Here is a 19,057-nt window from a genome sequence, read left to right on the forward strand (position 1 = left end):
ACAAAATTATTCTATTTCCATTTTTGAACTTCATAGGAACAAATACTATAATCATAATTTTAGCTTTGAAATAGCTCAGCTTGTTGGTTTCTTGCCTTTGCCTTGATAGACTTGCAACATTGGTAACTTCTAAGCTAAGGTCTTTCCATCCACACCTGAGTTTGAACCACAACTTTTTGGCTAATCATGTTTTGTTATTACAGCACCGGCACTGTAGATAATTTCAGCATCAAATCTTCAAAAGTAAACGAAATGAAATTGCATATATATATATATATATATATATGTCCGTTTTAAGAATGCCTGGTTGAGTGATCAAGACGAGTCGTGCAAGGAGCACTTAATGAGTTGCTATATATTGTCAGCAATGAGACGTAATGTCAATGCGTGTAGACGACCTACTCTAACACAAAATATAATATCAAGGGACCTCAAATTCAATGCATATTGCCCTTCAGCAATTTTGACTAAGGCTAATCACAGATAACTAATTATAATGGTAGCCTAACCAAAGAGAAGATATTATTTAAAATCTTTCACTTAATCCTTTTATTAGCAAAGGGAAGTGTCACCTGTAAGATTGAGTGGGTTGGCCTTTGAATCCAAGAATGTAAGAGTTGACATGGACATTTAAGCTAATGTTTACAATATTGTCAAATGTATTGATAAGTTATTGCCATTATTGGGTATAATTTATTATCTTTTACATTGTAAGAAAGATATGCCACTAATCTTGCTCGTGTACTGACGGTGTATATATATGGCATTCTCTTCAAACATCATAGTACCCATTACTCCATCTAAAGTTGCTCATCAGGCTAAGGGCAAACAGACAATCTGGTTTTTTCATCCAGGTATCTTACTATGCCTCAGCCTCGTTTCTGGATCATCAGAGTAACTTATTATCTCCCTGTAGCCAAAACCATGCAAATGCTTCTTGCATGATTTCTCAGTTGGATATATGCAAATTTTTATGTATAATTTGTATTTCATAGTTATATTTACAGTTGAATTTTACGATGTGGACTCCATTATATATATCTTGTCTTGAAACCATTTATGACCAGATGTTCTATGTAGTTGAGAGTTGGTTTTTGTTGTAAATAGATTCTTGAAATAGAACATAATGTATGCTCTTTTCGGTGTTCTTTCTTTCTAAGATGAGACTGATGTCTTAGTCCCTTCTACTAAGACAGCATTTGGGACTTTTATGTGATGAAGTTTGTCTTCTAACATTTCTGGCTGTGATTTTGTGCTGTTTAGACAGGACTAGGCCCACAGAAGACAGCAATGGTATATGCCTTTTGCTTAATATGACTTAGACAAGCATACATCAATTGTTCAAAAACAAGAAAGAAAGAAAAACAAAAACACACAAAGACACTAACTTGCAAACGTCGTATTCCTTTGGTTAAGGCAAGTTGATGAATTGCTTCAAGAAAAAGAGGAGGAGAATTGGTGGCGCAGACAAGAAAGAGGGCAGCATAGCCAAGAGATGGAAGCTTTTAAGCGGGAAAAGCAACTGGGAGGGTCTGTTAGACCCTTTAGACCTTGATCTTCGTCGATACGTAATCCATTATGGGACAATGGCTCAAGCTACCTACGACACTTTCAACTCCGAGAATGCATCGAAATTCGCAGGAAGCAGCAGATATGCCAAGAACGACCTCTTCTCTAATGTTGGGATGGACAAGGGCAATCCATTCAAGTATCGTGTAACGAAATATTTTTATGCCACATCATCGGCTCAGGTACCTGACGCCTTCATCGTCCCGTCTTGGTCGAGAGAGGCCTGGAGCAAGGAATCAAACTGGATGGGGTATGTGGCTGTGGCCACAGATGAAGGCAAATCAGCACTAGGCCGTCGGGATATTCTGATTGCGTGGAGAGGGACTATTCGGAATCTTGAATGGGTGAATGATTTCGAGTTTGGCTTAGTCCCTGCTCCAGAAATCTTTGGAGGGAATGATGATCCTAAGGTGCATTTTGGGTGGCACTCCATTTACACATCTGATGATCCAAAATCACCCTTCAGTAAGAACAGTGCCAGGCACCAGGTAGAATCTGATGGTCCATCACTTGCAAGGTAGAACTAATATTAACGACTAACTATGAACATTTTTTATGTCTTTCAGGTTCTTGGTGAGGTGAGGAGATTGGTAGAACGGTACAAGAATGAGGAGATCAGCATAACTGTCACAGGGCACAGCTTGGGAGCAGCAGTTTCTACCATAAATGCAGTTGACATTGTTGTCAATGGATACAACAGGCCCCAAGGCATGCTCCACAAGCACTGTCCCGTCACAGCTTTCGTGTTTGCATGCCCTCGTGTTGGGGACAACAACTTTCGTGATTTCGTCTTAAATCTGCAGAACCTTCACATTCTACGTGTAAGGAATGCCCGTGATATCGTCCCTAAGTACCCCTTCATAGATTATGTTGACGTTGGTGAAGAGTTGGCCATTGACACAGATAAGTCAAGCTACTTGAAGGAAGGGAACTTGAGCAGCTGGCACAACTTGGAGGCTTATTTGCATGGGGTTGCAGGGACACGGGGGAGCGAAGGGGGGTTTAAACTGGAAGTTAACAGGGATATCGCCCTAGTTAACAAACATATGGACGCGCTAAAGGATGAATTCTGTGTTCCAGTTTCTTGGTGGTGTGAGAAGAACAAAGGTATGGTGCAGCAGGCAGATGGATCATGGGTGCTAATGGATCATGAGTACGATGATTTTTGATACGAGACGGTCGGACTTAGTATCTGACAGAATAAGGGGAACTGATGGCATCATTGTAATGAAGACATACACTTAAATTTTTAAAATCTGACATCAAATTCAAAGTATATGCATGGCTGTTTGTTTACAGTAAACTTGCTGGCAAGATACGCGACAGATCTTAAAATTTGAAGATGGTGCACTTTACAATGAAGAAATTACATAACATGTTCGCATTCTAGCTCCTAGAAACGGTTAACAGAATCTCTTCCCTTGTTACTGAGAAGCCAAATCCAACAATTTTAAGGACTAGTCCTTTAATTTTCAGCTATAAACCTTCAACAAAAGAAATGTGCTTTAAAGTGTATATAACAATAACATTCAATGTGAATGACCTCCCAACTGTTAAATCATATTGAAATCCTGCACATCAGAAGATTCAAGTGTAATCAGTTTCTTCCGGTACTTCAATATATCTTACTTTCTCCATTTCATTTCACTGTAGATGCGCAGGCACATGAGCCGTCACTACTGCTTATCTTGCAGTGAAGCCTCGATGCGTTGGATGAGCTGGTCTGCAGCCATTGCACCCTCCTGAAAATTGATGAATATAATTAGAGAGGTAATAAGTAATAGTGGAAGGTTGAGCAACATAGATTAAACTATTATGAACTATGAAGGGTTCATATGTCGCGTTAAACTTTGACCAGGAACAGCAAAAATTGTCATAAAAGGTCATCACTTTGACAACTTGATATCAACAATCTTAAGGAACAGAACATGCTTGAGGTGTCCAGCCCTTTCATTACTAATATATATATAGTAAATAATATTGTAATACACAAACCTTTCAGAACTTTAACCAGCATCTAAGAAATGCAATAAAAAAATATCATTACTTACAAAGCGATCAAATGGTTTCCCATCCTTAAACAAAATGAAAGTTGGTAATGCCTCTATACTGTAGTTGTTCGCAATGCTGGGATATTTCTCTGTGTCAATTTTCACTACCTGGATCTTGTCAATCATTTTAGCACTAACTTGTTCAAGAATTGGAACCATGAATTGACAAGGACCACACCTAGACAAGGCAAAAGCAGAATTATATTCATGTAAGTATGATAATAGATTTGCATAGGCTCACCATGAAGCCTATGCGACCTGAGTGTATAATTACAGCTCCGAAGGTCTAAACTGAACTTCGAGGAGAGCAAATTTTTAAGAGATGAAAGTAAAACAAAGATAAGAGGTGTTACCAAGTAGCATAAAAGTCAACCAGTACTGGTTTATCAGACTTTTCCAACAACTCATCAAAGGAAGAGAATGTCTGTTTCTTCGACGCAACCTGAGGTACGAAATTTTCATAAGCATTAATTATAATGAGATATTTTTATTTGAACTTTTTCTGTTCCACAGTTTCGTGACAAAGAAAGCTCAAGTAGTTCTAAAGAATCGATAAAGTTAGAAAGTCTAGTTACTTTATGTCATGCATGAGCTTCTGTTTATCAGTTTTTCATTTCTGGTTTTATCTTCTTTACACTTTTTTCTTCTTTTTCCCCCATTTTGGTGGTGGTTGGGGTTTGGAATAGTGTTTGAGAAGAAATTGAGCGCAAGCAGAAGTCCTCGAGGCAAAGGCAATGTGAATAACAGATATTCTATTCATGGGCCATAGGAGTGCTTATGCATGAACTTAACCCTGCCCCTTGCTATAGTTTTCACTTACTAGTTACTACATATTGCAGGAAAGACAGCCAGAAACATGAGTAAAGCCTATTGAATACGTGCAAGAAACATTGAAGCAACCAGCACCCCTGCAATTCTCAGAACCTGTAACTTAACATCAGTCTACCTGTGCTAATTTGGATATGCAAATGTGACAAATCAAAGTGCTACACTTTTAATTTAGTTTATACTAAAGCTCAACCTGTCTACGTGCGTTATATTCTTATTCCTCAAAACTCATTATTTGAGGTTTAACAAAAGTACGAGCTCTCGGCCAAACCTAATTTAGCACAAGCACACACTTATGTCTGCACCAATGCTTAGTGGATTTATATAAATTCAGACGAGTTTCGGGGAGACTTCAAGAAATGGATATAATAAAATGCTAAACAGTCAAAACTCTAGAACATCTGAAAATGCCATCTTCTTGTAGTATGTTTTGAGCATCGGACACTTATCACGCTCAAAGACAATCCACGGTAATCAGAACCAATTCCCGCTGAGCTAATTCCCGGGCAATGTAGAAACACTTGATAGATCTCCATCGATCTTCTTGCTTTCTAAAAGTCTAACAATTCAACTAAAAGAAACAAAATAGCATACATCTCCAGAAAGAGGTCAAACATTCCTCCAGTTTTGGTCAATTTGTTCGAACATCTTCTACAAAGCAAACCAGAATGTCTAACATAAACTCACCATTTTGAAACACAAAAGTAGCGAATATAACAACATTAGAACAACTAGCAGACCTGTGCACACGAAAAAATATATAGAAAAGCAAAACCCAAAAGCTTCCTAACATCGTCATAGAACAAGAATTCAAAAGAACAACAAATTGACCAGAACCCAGAAACAAAAAAATTCAAAAATGTCCAAAATTAACAACTTTGTCTAAAAAAGAACAAATAATTACCAGCGTAAGTGTTCTTGGGCGGTGCTTAGACTTGAGGCAATGGTTTCCAATCCCAGAAATTTGGAGCTGAGTGGGCAACTGAAGATAGGAGAAGTTCGCCAGCTTAGAATTGGCGAATGAAGAAGACGGGGAAGATGTTGCGACCATTCTTGGGACCGCCGCCGCCAGGGAAATCGCCATTTTTCTGCTCTAGTTTTGTCTTTTTTCCAGAGGCGAGAAAGTAAAAGAGGCACACGCCAAAACAAGAAACGAGAAACTTGGAGATAACAAATTCCATCTATCAGAATGCATTCTTAAACAAGAATCAAGATTTGACAAAAAAAAGAAAAAAAATGAAAAATGAAGAAGTGGCATGTGATTCTGGCGTGTGGATTAAAATTAAATGATGACGGAAAACCCAATTTTGCACGATAAAGCAATCAAAAAAAATATTTTTCTATATCTATTCTTATTTTTTTTGTTTGTACATTTTATTTTATTTTAATACAATCGTAAGTGAAAGTTGCTTGATTACAGATTAAAAACTTTCGGAATAGATTTTTTGGCTTCTACGCGATCAAGAATGTACGATTACAAATTATGTTAATCATCTTTTCACTAAAATTTTGATAGTTTATGGAAAAGAATAAAAAGAAAACGAGTTAGAAGCATCTTTTAGTTCATCTAATATTTTTTCTTATTAAATCATATTATATTTTTATTTTTATTTAGTATATACACATTATGTGTACAAAGTCTCAATAACGAATAGGAACAGATTGAACTTCTAGAACAGGAACATTCTGTTGCCTACGATGGATCCTTCAAGAGGTTTGAGATTTAAGTTACAACAAACTTACAAGAAAACTTGCGGACATCACCTACAAGGTAATTCCACATTTGAGCAGTAGAACAATCATTCGGTTACAGTACAAGGGTAACGGGTGTCCTCTAGTCCCATGCTAAGGCAGAAACACTCTACCTGAAGGCGCTTTCGTGCGCCATTCTCACTCACAACGTACATATACCTAAACGTCCGTCTCGTGGAAGCATCACCCTTGAACTAATATGCATCAGCCATCGCTTGTCAATGTGAAGGCAAGAAGGACCAGAACAATTGTAAAGAAAATGGTTGCACCAGAAAACAACCACATTGCTCTACTTCCAGGTTTCTGGCTAACCTGACTGCTCAACTCCACCTCTTTAAGAAGTTCCCTTACTTCATCCATGTCAGAGTCTTTGGCTGCCTGAGTTAGTCTGTTTTGAATTTTCTCAAGTTTATTCAGCCGCCTGGCTCTGGACGTGTCCTTGATTGGCCAGAACAGGCCGGTCATTTTCCACAAAAAGATACCCATATAGATGGCTACAATGCAGTCCACACTATAATGGTGGCGCTCACGGATTTCTCGTTGTGCACTGTGCATCACGAGCATCCAGATAAGCACGGAGGAAAACCCTCCATAAGCTTCCTGCAAAATAAACAATGATGAATTCAGAATATTTATTCATTTTGGAATATTGGGAGTTCGAGTGTATGCTATTATATGATTGGAGAAAATTGGTATGTTTTCAGATACCGTCCATGCCATAGCTGTCAAGACTGCAACAAGCATGTGGCCACTGTACAGTAGGTCGTTGCACCCACCTCCAGCTTTTTTCAGAAGATTATACCATGAAGAAGAACCCTCAGAAGCAGTAGGCCGCAGAAAATCAGCGAGAAAGTTCATATTTCCCCAGTTTGGTCGGAAGTCGATCTCGTATTCCCCTGCCACAGCTGAAAGAAAGCATAACCAAGTCAACACAGACTTCACAACAAGTGCTAAAATTCTTTTGCCTGTTACATTAGAGAAGATGTGTATATTGGCAAGCTTTAATTGTTCGTCTGCGTGCGTGCGTGTGTGTGCGTGAGAGAGAGAGAGAGAGATACCATATGCTACATCAAGTTGAATAATACGACGAATAGCATTAGAATCGGTAGCATATGGAACATAGTATTTCTGAGCCCAAGGATGTGGATGTGGAGGCACTTGGAATCGAGCTGATGCACACCATGGACGTGGTGAAGGCAGAATTGTGGATATAAAGGCTATTGCCCGAAGAAGCCGCCCAATACCCATGGTGAACATATATCTTGCAGCTAGGCCTAGACCAGGGGCTTCAACTGAGTTGAACAAAACTGAGAAACCAAGCATTATAAACAACATCAAGAAATGGTGCAATCCAATTATCCGTGCTCTCAATAAATCGACCAATACTTGAGGTAATTTCTCATTCAATGACAGCAGCAGCCACTGGCCAACATCAGGAAGAGGCGGTGTACCACTGTCAAACATTTGCAACCTCATTATACATCCAATTAAAAGAGTTCTTCTTTGCAAAAATAGTTCAAAGTGGAGATCATTTGTCAAACTTCATCAGTCTACAATCCCTACAACATTACATTATGGGACACCAACTAGAACTCTCCATTGATATCCATCCAAAGGGGACTATAAACAAAAGAAATAACAAATGCACGACATATCTCAAAGAGGCATATAACAGAATTTCATCTGAAACTTCACACTTCAAAACAATGACTGAAGCACATAAGCGGCAACATCTTTCCTAGTAAGCTATAAGTTCCTTTCTTGAGCTGCCTCTAATTATCCCCTGAACTGAGTATGCGACACTTGTTCAGTTCCCCCACTTAATCCCTTTCTATGAGACATTGTATATTTACACAGCATTTCCACTTCTAATGTAACACAACAATGCAAAAAGGTACAAATGGAAAAGTCACTCATGCCTGTTCATAGAGAGACATCATTTCCATTTGAACATCTTCAAGGAAACAAATGAAGTTCTTGTACTCATCACAGTTGCTATTGTGATTTTTCAAAATCAAGAGGCAGGTGGTTGTTTTTTTCTTTTTTTCTGTCACTATAACAAACTAATTTAGAGTTACAGAAAGAATCTCAACCAAGTTGAGAATTCGAAAGTTTACAATGTATTTCTTCACTTGCTTCGTTTAGCAATGAGATGATTTTCGGACCATTTTACTTCTTACCATATACAAAACCTACGTTAATGCATAGACAGATCCATTTTAGCAAACATTAATTTCTCCTCTGTTCAAGAAATAAATGCTGTAGTTTTTCAATTAACATTAGTCTATTTGTGGTAATCGGAGCCATTTGCTGATCCCAATCCTCAATTAAGGTAACTTAAAATGACAAAAACATTAAATAGGAGGAAAAACAAATTTCAAGATTTCAAAATCTCAGATATTTGATCGATCTAATTTAAACACATGACTGATTTACTAACACAAATCTGAGATGCAATCAATAAAATCCCATCTTAGATTACACGGAAATCTATGTAGCATACTCGGTAACAAGCCCACAACGCAAAAATCCATGAAATCAAAGACCCTTTTTCCCAAAAACAGCAATAATCACATAGAAAAACTGTAGAGAGCCCCAAATGTCCATGAACAACAATAAAGCAAGAATCTTTTCTAGGTATACATACTTGTGCCAATCAAGGCCAAGAACAGCGGTAACAGAGCGAACTGAAAGCGCTTCAAAGAGAAGAGCAGAAAGCATAAAAAGCATGGATAGAATGAAAGGAACAGCTGCCCGCAGCTCCAACGACCAGTGCTTGTAAAATGGGACGCGAATTACAGCGGCAATAGCGAGCCCCGCCCAGAGAGCTGGCTGCAGGCGCTCGTGCCACGCCGGCGACAGGTGGCGGAGGTAGTCTATACCCACGTACGCTATCGCAGCAATCCCCAGGCCGGCGGAACCCCCAGGGCGCCTGGAGATCGGCGGCGAACGCATTTATGCTTGTGCGATTGGAGGAAAGCAAGTAGTAAGTAGAATAGTTGAGAAGTAGAAACAAGCTCCCCAACTCAGAATATCTTTCTACTTCACAGTTCACTATGTACTTACTTATTTCACTTTAATCTTAAAGTCTACTCTGTATTTTTTGGTGTACACATATATACATATATGGGATAATTACGCGACTCTCTCTCAAATTTTATTGTAGTTATAAATACACCCTTTATAATTTAATTTACATCCTTAACTTGCAGCTCGCTATTAGCAAACAAATCAAGTAATGATCGTCTAACAAACAGTAACTTTACATTTTGAAGACACCATTTATACAAATTGCCCCAAATTTTTGATATAATGTCAATAGAATAGTCTCCGAAACAAATTTATATATAGTAACTATTGTGTAAAAACCATGTATTATTATATATTAATATGTAGTTTGTTTTGGATTTAAAGACAAAAAAAAGAAAGGTAAAGAAAACATTGTTCAGAAATTGTTGTATACTGTTTACATCAAAATTTCATACTTTTTAGGATATTCTTGGACGTTATATATGGGATAAAATAAAGAGTATTATGTTTCATTTGTATATTCTGTTGTTTGTAAGTTATTTTCAGTTGATTGGTAGTGCACAAATTACATAAATAAAACAATGACAAGATATATTCATTTGATAGGGGTACTGTTTAATCTGAAATGATTGAATAAGGTGACCCTTTAGCCTTGAGCAGCTGTAATCTATGTTTTGAGTGCAAAAACAATTTTTATAAGTTAAATTATAATGAATACTTTCTAGATTTTTTACGTAATTATGAATATCTGTTCGTTATTTAAAAAATTATAAATATCTTTTTAATGTTTGATGAAATTATATAATCCGTAGATAAAAATATAGAATTGTCAGTTTTGCCCTTACAGTTATTAAAAAAATTTAAAACATTACAAAACAAATCGAATGAGGTGGAGAAAAATTGAAAAAATTATAAAAAGAAAAACTATCCACTAAATCCACTAAAAAAATTAAAAAAAGAATTAAAAATAAATAAATTTATTATTTATAATCTATAAAGATATTTTGAACAGTTCACCACAAAATATGAAAAAAAATGTCGTGAAAAGATTGAAGTAATTGTTAGAACGCCGTTAAATCAAAGAATAAACGAGAAAATATTACATCAAATTTCATGCGAGCTCGTTGTAATTTATCTTTTCCTATACCATTTGGTCTTTTTCAATGATCTCTTTTGTGATTAGATACTTCCACCAAAATCACATTTTAGTAAGAACTGCAAAACTATAATATATATAACTTTGAATCCCACATCAATTATTTATCATCTGATTACAGATTATGCCAACTAAATAAATTTTTTATTCCTTCACCTCAGAGGGTAGTAGTAAGGTTTGGAGTTTTCCTCTGGACAAATGACACGTCAGAAAAAACATTTCAAGAACCAGTAACCAAGAATCATATGAAGAACATCATCAGCTCTCTCTTGTTGGTTGTCGGATGTTACATCTTACATCTATATATATCTCAGGTGCAAAAATTTAGGGATACATTGGGCATCTCTCCTCTACCACACAACCAATGTATCATACTAATCAAATACCAACACAAAAAATGAATTGAATAATAGATGCTTATTTACAAATGCAGACCTGTAGTATTGAGAGTTATAGTTCAAGAACCACAAGGCAAGCAGCACAATCTCCCAATCTGAGTGAAGAGTCGTTGCAGAGGGTTCGGGCCGTCGTCTTTCCCTAAAGAAGGTGCCGGCAATGGCAGCTGGGGCGGCAAATGGCGGTGAAACGCGTCTACTGCAGTTCCAACACCATCTTCGTTCTGTATGCATGCTGCTAATTCTGTTGCTCGGGATTTCACCTGGAGAAGTCAAATTTCGAGATTCAGGGTGTGGAAAGACCTAGTTTGTTCAGTTATTTTCAAATCTTTGTTGGGTTTGGGTACATACCTCCGGCTGGAGCATGAACCTTATAGCTTCTGAAAGGGATTCAATATTGAGTTGTGATATGGGGATTGGAGCAGGTCCGAGGCCTTTATGGTAGATTCTTTCTCCCCAGAAAAATTGATCTCCAAAGAATGGAACGATGGTCGTTGGACACTGCATTTGCACGGATAAGAAGTGAAACCCATATGTTAGGAAGTTTGGCAAATAGGATGCAGGTTTATCAGCTTTTATCATACGGTAACCGAAGCAGAACATAGTGTTCTAAGAATGTCGAGGAAACCTACCCCTGCTTTTAGTCCCGTTGCTGTGGTTCCAGCTCCGCCATGATGGACCTTCAAATGTATTTTTAACCAGTGCATCAGAATATAGAAATCACAAGTCTTGTGTATAATGTATGTGTGTTACACGTTTCAAAATAATGGACGATCATCATATGTCTGCCAGAACAAGGGATTAACGCATAGGCAGGTTCAAACTCACCACGGCAGAACACTGAGGAAACAACCAGTCGTGAGGGCAATCCACAAGAAGGAAAACATTATCAGGAAGTTTTGAATCTGCAACAGAAAAAAATTCTCACAAGAACAATCTCAGCAAAAGTTTGTTCTGTAACTAATAATTGGGAAAAAACTCATGCTTTCAAACAGTTTCTGTGTCAGGAGAATTTCATCTGGCAGAGGAAGAAGAGCAATAAATTGCAAAGACGGCAAAAGAAACTTACAAGTACCAAGGTCTCCCCACCCTCGATCAATTATTCCTCTTTGCCCCGTGTTCTTTAATGCTTCCAAAATGATTTCTGTAGTTTTGTTTGAGTCCTCCAGAGGCTTATCAAGGAATCAGATACATATAGTTAATGAACTCAGCTAAACTCTTAAATATAAAAACAAAAAGGAAATAGCATCATAGCCACTGTGACGGACATCAAGACATGATCATTCTTCAACTCTTTGCTTTGCATTTGGAAAACAAACTTTAAATGACGAGACCAATTCCCATGATATAATATTTGATTCCAACACTTTCTGATTGATTATTTTTCCTTTTCTCTCACATGGTTTTCATGTCAAGAAGAAAGACAACTAATTCAATGCATAAATACAGTATAAAACATAGTTCTTACAGAAACCAAGAAACCAATGGTACATATTTGAAAAAACGAGAAATATTTTATTAATCAAAACCACCATACCATGCTTCCAAACCCAATATAAATAGGTGGAGCTCCCTTTTGTATCCACTTAACAAATTCTTCTGGCGGTTGGTATTTTGACCCAAGGTTCAAAAAGCAGTAACCAACAACATCAACGAGAGGGCCCCAGTCTGCAAATAAACAATAATGAGTCATGTGCTGAGATTTGATAAAGATCATTTGATGGAAAGCAGGTGTTCATACATGTATGCATATGCAAACAAAGATCTTATTAACAGAAAGCTAGCCTGAGCATGAGCTTGTAACAACACAAATCAGCAAGAAAATATCAAATGGAAAGTTAAATGAAAAGAGGTCAATCAAATGAGGAAAAATGAACAATAGTATCATGATGTATGAGTATAATTTCCGAAATTTGCATCACGAAGATCGTTGAGTAATTAAATGGACAAGCAACTGAAAGATGATCTACCAGTTGGCTTGGGCACAACATGGGGACTCCACATATAGCCTGTCGGAAGATGAGAAATTGAGCCATGATATGTGCTGAAGTAGGCAATAGGGGGGAGCTTCAGCTTATTTTTCCTGAAGTCATTAATATGTCCTCTTATGCCCCACCATATCAGTAAATCCACAAGAATATATGAAAGCTGGATCGAGCAAGAAACATGACAGAGCATAATCATTAGGGAATCCAGTTGAGTTATCTAATACGAAGAAGAAAGATCATTTCAGGATAATTGAAACATACCCAATATCCTGCACTTTGAGGCACACGTGCTAATGGGTGAGGAAATGCATATGTAGGCCTGTCTATTCAGCACATGAGTAAGTATTTTTCTTTCATCTGCTTTTAGTAAAGAGAAAGGGTTCATTACACAATTTAACAGAATAAATATTCAAAACTCTAGAAGAAGTTTATTAATAATTAATAGAGATGTCAGTTACTGAACCAAATGAATTAGCTCTGGGTAATGAAGTTCCCCAAACATGTACTGTTACTTCGTTGTCACAGAAACTTCAAACACAGGTTTTCTTATAAACTCATTCTAGCGCATTAACAAACTCAGTGCTTAGCAAGATAAATTAATTATAGATCCAAACAAAAAGGAGAAGCAACAATTAAGCTTACGTCCAAGGCATTGTGAAGAAGATGTGCAAGGGAACACCGAGGGCTTCAGCTACATGTGCATGTCCTGGAGTCAAGAAAATGAACTTTCTTAGGACTGAACGGATCATGGTTTCTGGAAGTTAACTTCTAGTGAAACATGATTACATGATAAAAGTTACAGAATGGTACTAATTAGAACATCAAAAGTGGAGTCTCGTTTTTGTAGGTTCATAGTTGTAGAGCTGCTTGTGGTAATCAAGTAGAAAATAGAGTTAAACTACAACAGTTGGAGATATAGTTTGCAATAACTAACCATAAGCAGGAGGATTTGCAATGATTGCTTGAGCCCTGAAAACTTCACCAGTTATTGGGTCTGGTTCTGTGCATGCTGGAAGGAGAGATTCAATGATGGCCTTTATTTGTTTACGTTGTATAGAAATTTCTCCGGGTGATGATGGAATAAGACCTTTATTTCTGGCCATATCTACATTTTCATTAAATACATTCAGTCAAGAAAGGCTCAGAATCATCAATCATACATTAAATTCTGGAACCGGTTCCAACTTTGGAGACTGCATTACTTGGATTCTTAAGGTGATAGTAGGTAACACAGAAGAACCAGAATCATGAATCTATACGATGTGCCACTGTTTTAAGAAACTTGGTAAAATAATGCATAATGAAGAGGATAAAGTATTTGTACTTAGGATCGCCAAGGTCACAGAAGAGACATAAAACATCCTATGTTTTCAGTTACACTTTTCACAAGGATAATATACTGCATTGTGGATAGCTTTCAGGAATGTATATGCATGTTGAGGACCTCTTACATCCAGCCAAAACACGAGGATCACCACCAAGTGGGTAGAAATCTACCCCAGCTGCCTTCACGAATCCACGGAAGTTGGAATGAGTTGCCAACCTTACATGATGACCATATTCCTGTGTTCAGATATATTTGGCAGTTAGATATATATAATATATTACTGAAAAGATCATAAAAATTGTGAAATACAAAATATGTTATGTGAAGAAAAAAAATCAGAGTGGCCAATATGCAAGCATTAACAGCATCTATGTGTCAAACTTCCTAAAATTTGAAACAAGATAAGAAGATGCAGAGATAGATTCCTTCACAATTTTGAGGTAAATTACACCTTCCCGAGCTCGAAATCATCTTACAGCTAGCCCTTTTACACTTTTATCAATTTTGAAACATTTCTTATTTATTTGATCGTAATTAGCATTAAATGCCCAGATCTAATTCTTAAATCTCAAGGAACCTCCAGAAGACAAGGAAGCTAAAATCACGGCATCTCACAGATACACACAGTTGATGATTGTCCAATTTGAAAGATAACTTACACAAGGAAATAAACAATTACGAGAAACTGGATAAAAATACCTCGACTTCATCCACTCACGAATGGCTTACCTGAAGTCTCCTTGCCACAGCCAGGAAAGGCTGAACATCTCCTCTTGTTCCAACTACAAGCAGGGCAATCTTTAGTTTTGGAATTGATTTATTGTAATCAGTTGTGATATAATCAACACTAGAAGGGATCCCATCGACTGGATGAAGCTCTAGTAACTCAGACGTTACAGGAGAATCCTTAGTGAGGTCAACCTCCACTGTCCCATCATTTTGGATTTTCACCAAGTTCACAATTAAATTTTTCTGGGTAAACAACAAGAGTTCAGTATCATTCAAATTTGGCCACAATCTTCTCAATTTTAAATCTAAGCAACAAAAACATGCATCAACTTCATGTATCGTATTAGAAACTTAAGTGCTCGTAAGGCTGAGGATGAAGTAAATGGCGAAAAAAGAATTCGTGAGCGGCATCCATGAACACGAGCATTGCAAGTTGCAATGGCAGCTTAATAGTTTCAGGATGGATCATCACAGTGAGGGCAGAAATAAAATTTCCTTTTTTTCATTTTTTCAGATGACAATATCAAATTATATCTCTGATGCTGCATGGTCATACATATAAAAGTAATAGTATTAACAAAGCTGACCTGCTGCAGTTCATATATAACATTGTTACCAGAAAAATGGTTTTTCAACTATAATAAAAGACAGCTCCTATAATATAATGTGAAACATGTAGACATGGCTTTTTGCCTGACACAAACCACTTATGGCTGAAGGAAACTAGAACCATATTTAGGAAAACATGGTACATCAGTTTTCATATTACATTGCTTGCTGATGGCAATATGATGGAGGTAAATTGAATAGTATATAAAGGGACAATATAATTCTGAAGAGAATTCTTCCAGTTAGGAGATTTTCTTCAATACTACATATATCCAAGATATTGCACAGCCTATAAATAAAATGCAAGCTTTAGAAGCACAATGGCAGCCTTAAAGAGAATGTTCTAACTGTCAAAGTCAAAGAGAGATGAGACCTCCCAGCAAATAATAAGACAATTAAACAACTATGTTCTTTCCAGACTCACCATTAGTGGATTACAATTTCATTCTAGGTGTCATACAATTCCTCCCACGGACTTAAAGCTGGCTAACTGTTAGTTCCTCTGTCACGAAATGAGAGCTGATTGCATATTTGGAGTCTCTAGCCAGAGTCAAGCTCAACTCAGGAAATTACTTTGCCCAAAAACTAAACTGATGGAGTCAGCATACACAACAATTTTCTCTTATTTAGAAGAAAAATTAGCTCAAGGAACCTATCTTTTTGGATGTTTTTCTTGCTCTTAGGCATTGGTCCTTATCTACTTTTAGATTTAGCTGTGAAGTATGGATGCGAATATGACAGCTCGACTCGACATTTGGGGTCCTTATGTTTCTCCTGGCAGCAACTTCACCAACTTTGCTGGTACAGGGTTCTATTTTCCCATTTATCAATCCCACTAATGCACTGGGAAACCAACTGCATACATTGCATCTTCGTTAAATAGCCTTCTCTTCAAACTCTTCTGTTATATCCATATCCTTGTGTTCCAAGTAGTTGTGTTTCTGATTCTTAGGAATGAAAAGGAGTGTAATGACTGATAAACCCATTTTTCTCTTTCAATACACTTCAACATGAAGTTTATGTTCGGTTTGCAAAGAACGTAAATGTCTAGAGTATCGAATCAACTTCGAAGCATGATGCTATGATTAGCATAAAGGTACAAGAGAAATATTTCTCCCTCAGGCAATCCTCGAACAATGTGATAATGGATTAGCTATCCCCAGAGCTAAAGAAATCCAAGCTATATGCCACAGGGGAGTCATTCAACCAGAATGCAGCTTAAACAAATTAACAGCAGCACAGCAAAATGTAAACAGTGCATGAAAAAGGGAAGCATAAACCTATCTGTTGAATATAAACACAATGTACCATATTGAAAGCATAAATAGGCAAGGAAATTGAGACACTGAAAAACATGTTTCACCTTCTCACGTTCCGAGAGTCTGTCCAGTTTTAGAGCAGGCAATGGACTACCCCACCTCTCAGTCATAGACCTTGAAAAGGCAGCTTCCTGGTTTTCAAGAAAGAGATTTCTGTGCACAGGTGCTGTGATGCAGTGGTCCAAACCTTAAGATGACGTAGGCTCAAGTGAAAATTCATCATGTAACAGTCAACAAAAATAGGATACGGAGTAAGAAAAAAAGCATAAATGATAAGTTGCAAGCTTTAAATTTATCTTCTGAATTTCCACGTCTGGGATAGAGGATTGATAGGTATAAAGAGAAAGTATGAGCACTCACCTCTTAGCACTTGAGGTGATGAACTAAGACTGGGATCTCTCAACTGAGAAACCTCCACAGCAGATGAAGACTGCAATAAATTCGTTCTTTGATGCTTTCCTTCAGGGGTCAAACACAAATCAGAATGTTCATTTATAGGCTGATTATCCGAGGCAGATAACATACTAGTCCTTGGATCTTTTAAACCATCTGGTCCGACATCACAACTTCGATTGAGATCAATACTAGGCACTTCTGGTAAACCATCCCCCTCGTCCTCTGCGCCCCTCGAAGTGGCAGGAGGGGAATTTGTTTGTAGTAGTGAATCATTATCATATATTTGGTCTATACTCTTAGAGACCTCCTGAATACTTTCTACTCCATTTCCTAAAATCCCTGGCCTCTCACCAGTCCCATGGCTATCCATTTTCATCCAATTTTCTCTGAAGAAAATTGAATTCCTTCAGCAACTACTACTTGAATTTGAACTGAATTTTACAGCTTCAGACCTCTGCATAAAAGATTACCATATATTACAACAATTCATAAGAAGAGCAAGCACAGTACAAATTCAAAAATCCCGTAACTACAAGGCTTCAGATAGAAGCAACTCGACCTAAAATCCTCCAAAAGTTCTCCAAGATTTTTCACTGAAAATGTGAAATAACACATGAAAAATCATGGTGACGCAATGGAAGGCGGCTATTAAAAACTGCAAAAAGGTTAGAACTTTGTGACTTTCCACAGAGAAAATACCAACCAAACAGACACCTACCACTCCTCCACGTGCTAAGTGTTCGGTAAAGACCGGAACAAAAGGTGAAGAAACTCAACAAAGGTTCACACTTTACATGACATCAACAAGAATTCAGATACAGAAACTGCAAGAACCAAGAAATCGGCAAAAAAACTAACAAAAACAATAGCTTCACAATGAAAATTCAAGACAGGGGCAGCCAGCGGCAGATAAAACGTGCAAGAATTTCAGTTAGTAGCATACAATAAAGACTCCGAAGTTCGAACTACTCGTTAAAAACTACCCATTTCTCACTTTTCGAAAGTTCATTCAGACAAAATAGAAAGAAGAAATCTTATTTGATAAGGGAAACCTTTTGCACAAGAAATTTGCAGCTCTCTTGGTTTTCGAGGAAACACAAAGTGGACTTCAAGACTATTGGGGTATGGGGGTTTTCACCAATTGGTTGTGGGGCTACGAAGCAAAAGTACCATATTGCAATAAAGGGTTGAATTGGCTGGTTCAGTATTTGGATGGTACTATATATATTAAACTCAGAATCCAGCAAACATATTACTGTTCAGAGCCCAATTAACATTAAAGAAATCAAGAAATAGGTGGTGGGAAAACGAGAAGGAGCATATGGGGAGACTAAGGAAAAGGAGGACTGAGAGAACGATTTCTTGCAAATTAAGCAGATTGACTGGAAACAGCAAATTGGAATGATGATATCACACACACAGAAAAGGTGGAAATGTTTATTATGGAAATAAATTATCTAGCTGGCACTGGCAAGATTCTGAGTGCTTGGTGATGGGAGATATGGGGCTAAAGCGAGCGAGAGATTCGCATGGGAACTGTGAGCAACAAGAATATTCAATGTGGAGGAATTGTTTGGTTAGAACTCCGAAGTGAGATGCGTGTATGGTCAATCATATGAGGATGGCCTACCTACTCTTAACAATTTTTTCAGATTCGTTGTGAAAATTTCATATTAGAAAGAATTGCCTGATCATCCAACTTCCAATACGAATTATATTGGTGTAATATTGATGGATTTTAAATTTTTTGGTACGAATTATTTGTAATATTTTTTTACAAATTCCCATATAATATCTCATGATTGCTCGAATCCAAACTTGCCCATCTAACGTCCACACCTTTGGGAGGATTCGAACCCATGATGCCAAACTTGTTGATGGACTCTAACTTTAGTTGTTAGAATAAAA

The 19,057-nt window shown here is 37.3% G+C and overlaps 4 protein-coding genes across 7 annotated transcripts; 1 reads left to right on the forward strand and 3 right to left on the reverse strand.

Annotated features, from left to right (window-relative positions):
- The first annotated feature begins 714 nt into the window (after nt 1–714).
- On the forward strand, nt 715–2,845 carry LOC105179386 (phospholipase A1-II 1). Of its 2 annotated transcripts, XM_011103003.3 has the most exons (4): nt 793–854; nt 1,264–1,293; nt 1,417–2,057; nt 2,136–2,845. In XM_011103003.3, exons 3-4 carry the CDS (start codon nt 1,425–1,427, stop codon nt 2,736–2,738), a joined length of 1,236 nt encoding a protein of 411 aa, XP_011101305.1. In that variant the 5' UTR covers nt 793–854; nt 1,264–1,293; nt 1,417–1,424; the 3' UTR covers nt 2,739–2,845. The 2 variants fall into 2 exon arrangements, with proteins under 2 accessions (XP_011101310.2, XP_011101305.1); XM_011103008.3 differs by lacking the exon at nt 1,264–1,293 and having other exon boundaries at nt 715–854.
- Nucleotides 2,846–2,898: 53 nt separating this feature from the next.
- On the reverse strand, nt 2,899–5,696 carry LOC105179377 (uncharacterized). The gene is made up of 4 exons (XM_011102992.3): nt 5,353–5,696; nt 3,974–4,062; nt 3,621–3,798; nt 2,899–3,311 (listed from the first exon to the last, which is right to left on the reverse strand). The coding sequence occupies exons 1-4, from the start codon at nt 5,530–5,532 to the stop codon at nt 3,246–3,248; spliced, it is 513 nt and encodes a 170-aa protein (XP_011101294.1). The 5' UTR covers nt 5,533–5,696; the 3' UTR covers nt 2,899–3,245.
- A 420-nt stretch (nt 5,697–6,116) lies between these two features.
- Nucleotides 6,117–9,273, reverse strand: LOC105179402 (protein PHLOEM UNLOADING MODULATOR). Its single transcript, XM_011103020.3, has 4 exons — nt 8,848–9,273; nt 7,259–7,653; nt 6,909–7,105; nt 6,117–6,800 (listed from the first exon to the last, which is right to left on the reverse strand). The coding sequence occupies exons 1-4, from the start codon at nt 9,153–9,155 to the stop codon at nt 6,405–6,407; spliced, it is 1,296 nt and encodes a 431-aa protein (XP_011101322.1). The 5' UTR covers nt 9,156–9,273; the 3' UTR covers nt 6,117–6,404.
- Nucleotides 9,274–10,592: 1,319 nt separating this feature from the next.
- On the reverse strand, nt 10,593–18,701 carry UGT80B1 (UDP-Glycosyltransferase superfamily protein). 3 transcript variants are annotated; one of them, XM_011103033.3, is made up of 15 exons: nt 18,202–18,701; nt 17,114–17,603; nt 16,798–16,940; nt 14,826–15,068; nt 14,221–14,332; nt 13,704–13,874; nt 13,412–13,475; nt 13,031–13,088; nt 12,752–12,929; nt 12,319–12,449; nt 11,851–11,953; nt 11,610–11,686; nt 11,414–11,461; nt 11,133–11,282; nt 10,593–11,044 (listed from the first exon to the last, which is right to left on the reverse strand). In XM_011103033.3, exons 2-15 carry the CDS (start codon nt 17,523–17,525, stop codon nt 10,844–10,846), a joined length of 2,091 nt encoding a protein of 696 aa, XP_011101335.2. In that variant the 5' UTR covers nt 17,526–17,603; nt 18,202–18,701; the 3' UTR covers nt 10,593–10,843. The 3 variants fall into 3 exon arrangements, with proteins under 3 accessions (XP_011101335.2, XP_020547694.2, XP_020547693.2); XM_020692035.2 differs by lacking the exon at nt 18,202–18,701 and adding an exon at nt 17,709–18,184; XM_020692034.2 differs by lacking the exon at nt 18,202–18,701 and having other exon boundaries at nt 17,114–18,184.
- Nucleotides 18,702–19,057: the final 356 nt, after the last annotated feature.

This window comes from Sesamum indicum, linkage group LG2 (genome assembly GCF_026168435.1).
Source record: "Sesamum indicum cultivar Baizhima isolate 11 linkage group LG2, ASM2616843v1, whole genome shotgun sequence".
Lineage (NCBI taxonomy): Eukaryota > Viridiplantae > Streptophyta > Magnoliopsida > Lamiales > Pedaliaceae > Sesamum > Sesamum indicum.

Excerpts from the sequence above, each read along its gene's own strand:
- UGT80B1 (XM_011103033.3), bottom strand. The coding sequence starts at position 17,525 with ATGAAAATGGATAGCCATGGGACTGGTGAGAGGCCAGGGATTTTAGGA. Across the intron at positions 13,476-13,703 it reads TGCAAATCCTCCTGCTTATG|GACATGCACATGTAGCTGAA; the intron begins GTTAGTTATTGC and ends TCTTGACTCCAG. Across the intron at positions 12,450-12,751 it reads TGTTGTGCCCAAGCCAACTG|ACTGGGGCCCTCTCGTTGAT; the intron begins GTAGATCATCTT and ends GTTTATTTGCAG.
- LOC105179377 (XM_011102992.3), bottom strand. The coding sequence starts at position 5,532 with ATGGCGATTTCCCTGGCGGCGGCGGTCCCAAGAATGGTCGCAACATCT. Across the intron at positions 4,063-5,352 it reads GCCCAAGAACACTTACGCTG|GTTGCGTCGAAGAAACAGAC; the intron begins GTAATTATTTGT and ends TTCGTACCTCAG. Across the intron at positions 3,799-3,973 it reads GTTGACTTTTATGCTACTTG|GTGTGGTCCTTGTCAATTCA; the intron begins GTAACACCTCTT and ends TGCCTTGTCTAG.
- LOC105179386 (XM_011103008.3), top strand. The coding sequence starts at position 761 with ATGGCATTCTCTTCAAACATCATAGTACCCATTACTCCATCTAAAGTT. Across the intron at positions 855-1,416 it reads AATCTGGTTTTTTCATCCAG|GCAAGTTGATGAATTGCTTC; the intron begins GTATCTTACTAT and ends CCTTTGGTTAAG. Across the intron at positions 2,058-2,135 it reads AGAACAGTGCCAGGCACCAG|GTTCTTGGTGAGGTGAGGAG; the intron begins GTAGAATCTGAT and ends TATGTCTTTCAG.
- LOC105179402 (XM_011103020.3), bottom strand. The coding sequence starts at position 9,155 with ATGCGTTCGCCGCCGATCTCCAGGCGCCCTGGGGGTTCCGCCGGCCTG. Across the intron at positions 7,106-7,258 it reads TCAACTTGATGTAGCATATG|CTGTGGCAGGGGAATACGAG; the intron begins GTATCTCTCTCT and ends GCTTTCTTTCAG. Across the intron at positions 6,801-6,908 it reads TGACAGCTATGGCATGGACG|GAAGCTTATGGAGGGTTTTC; the intron begins GTATCTGAAAAC and ends TTTATTTTGCAG.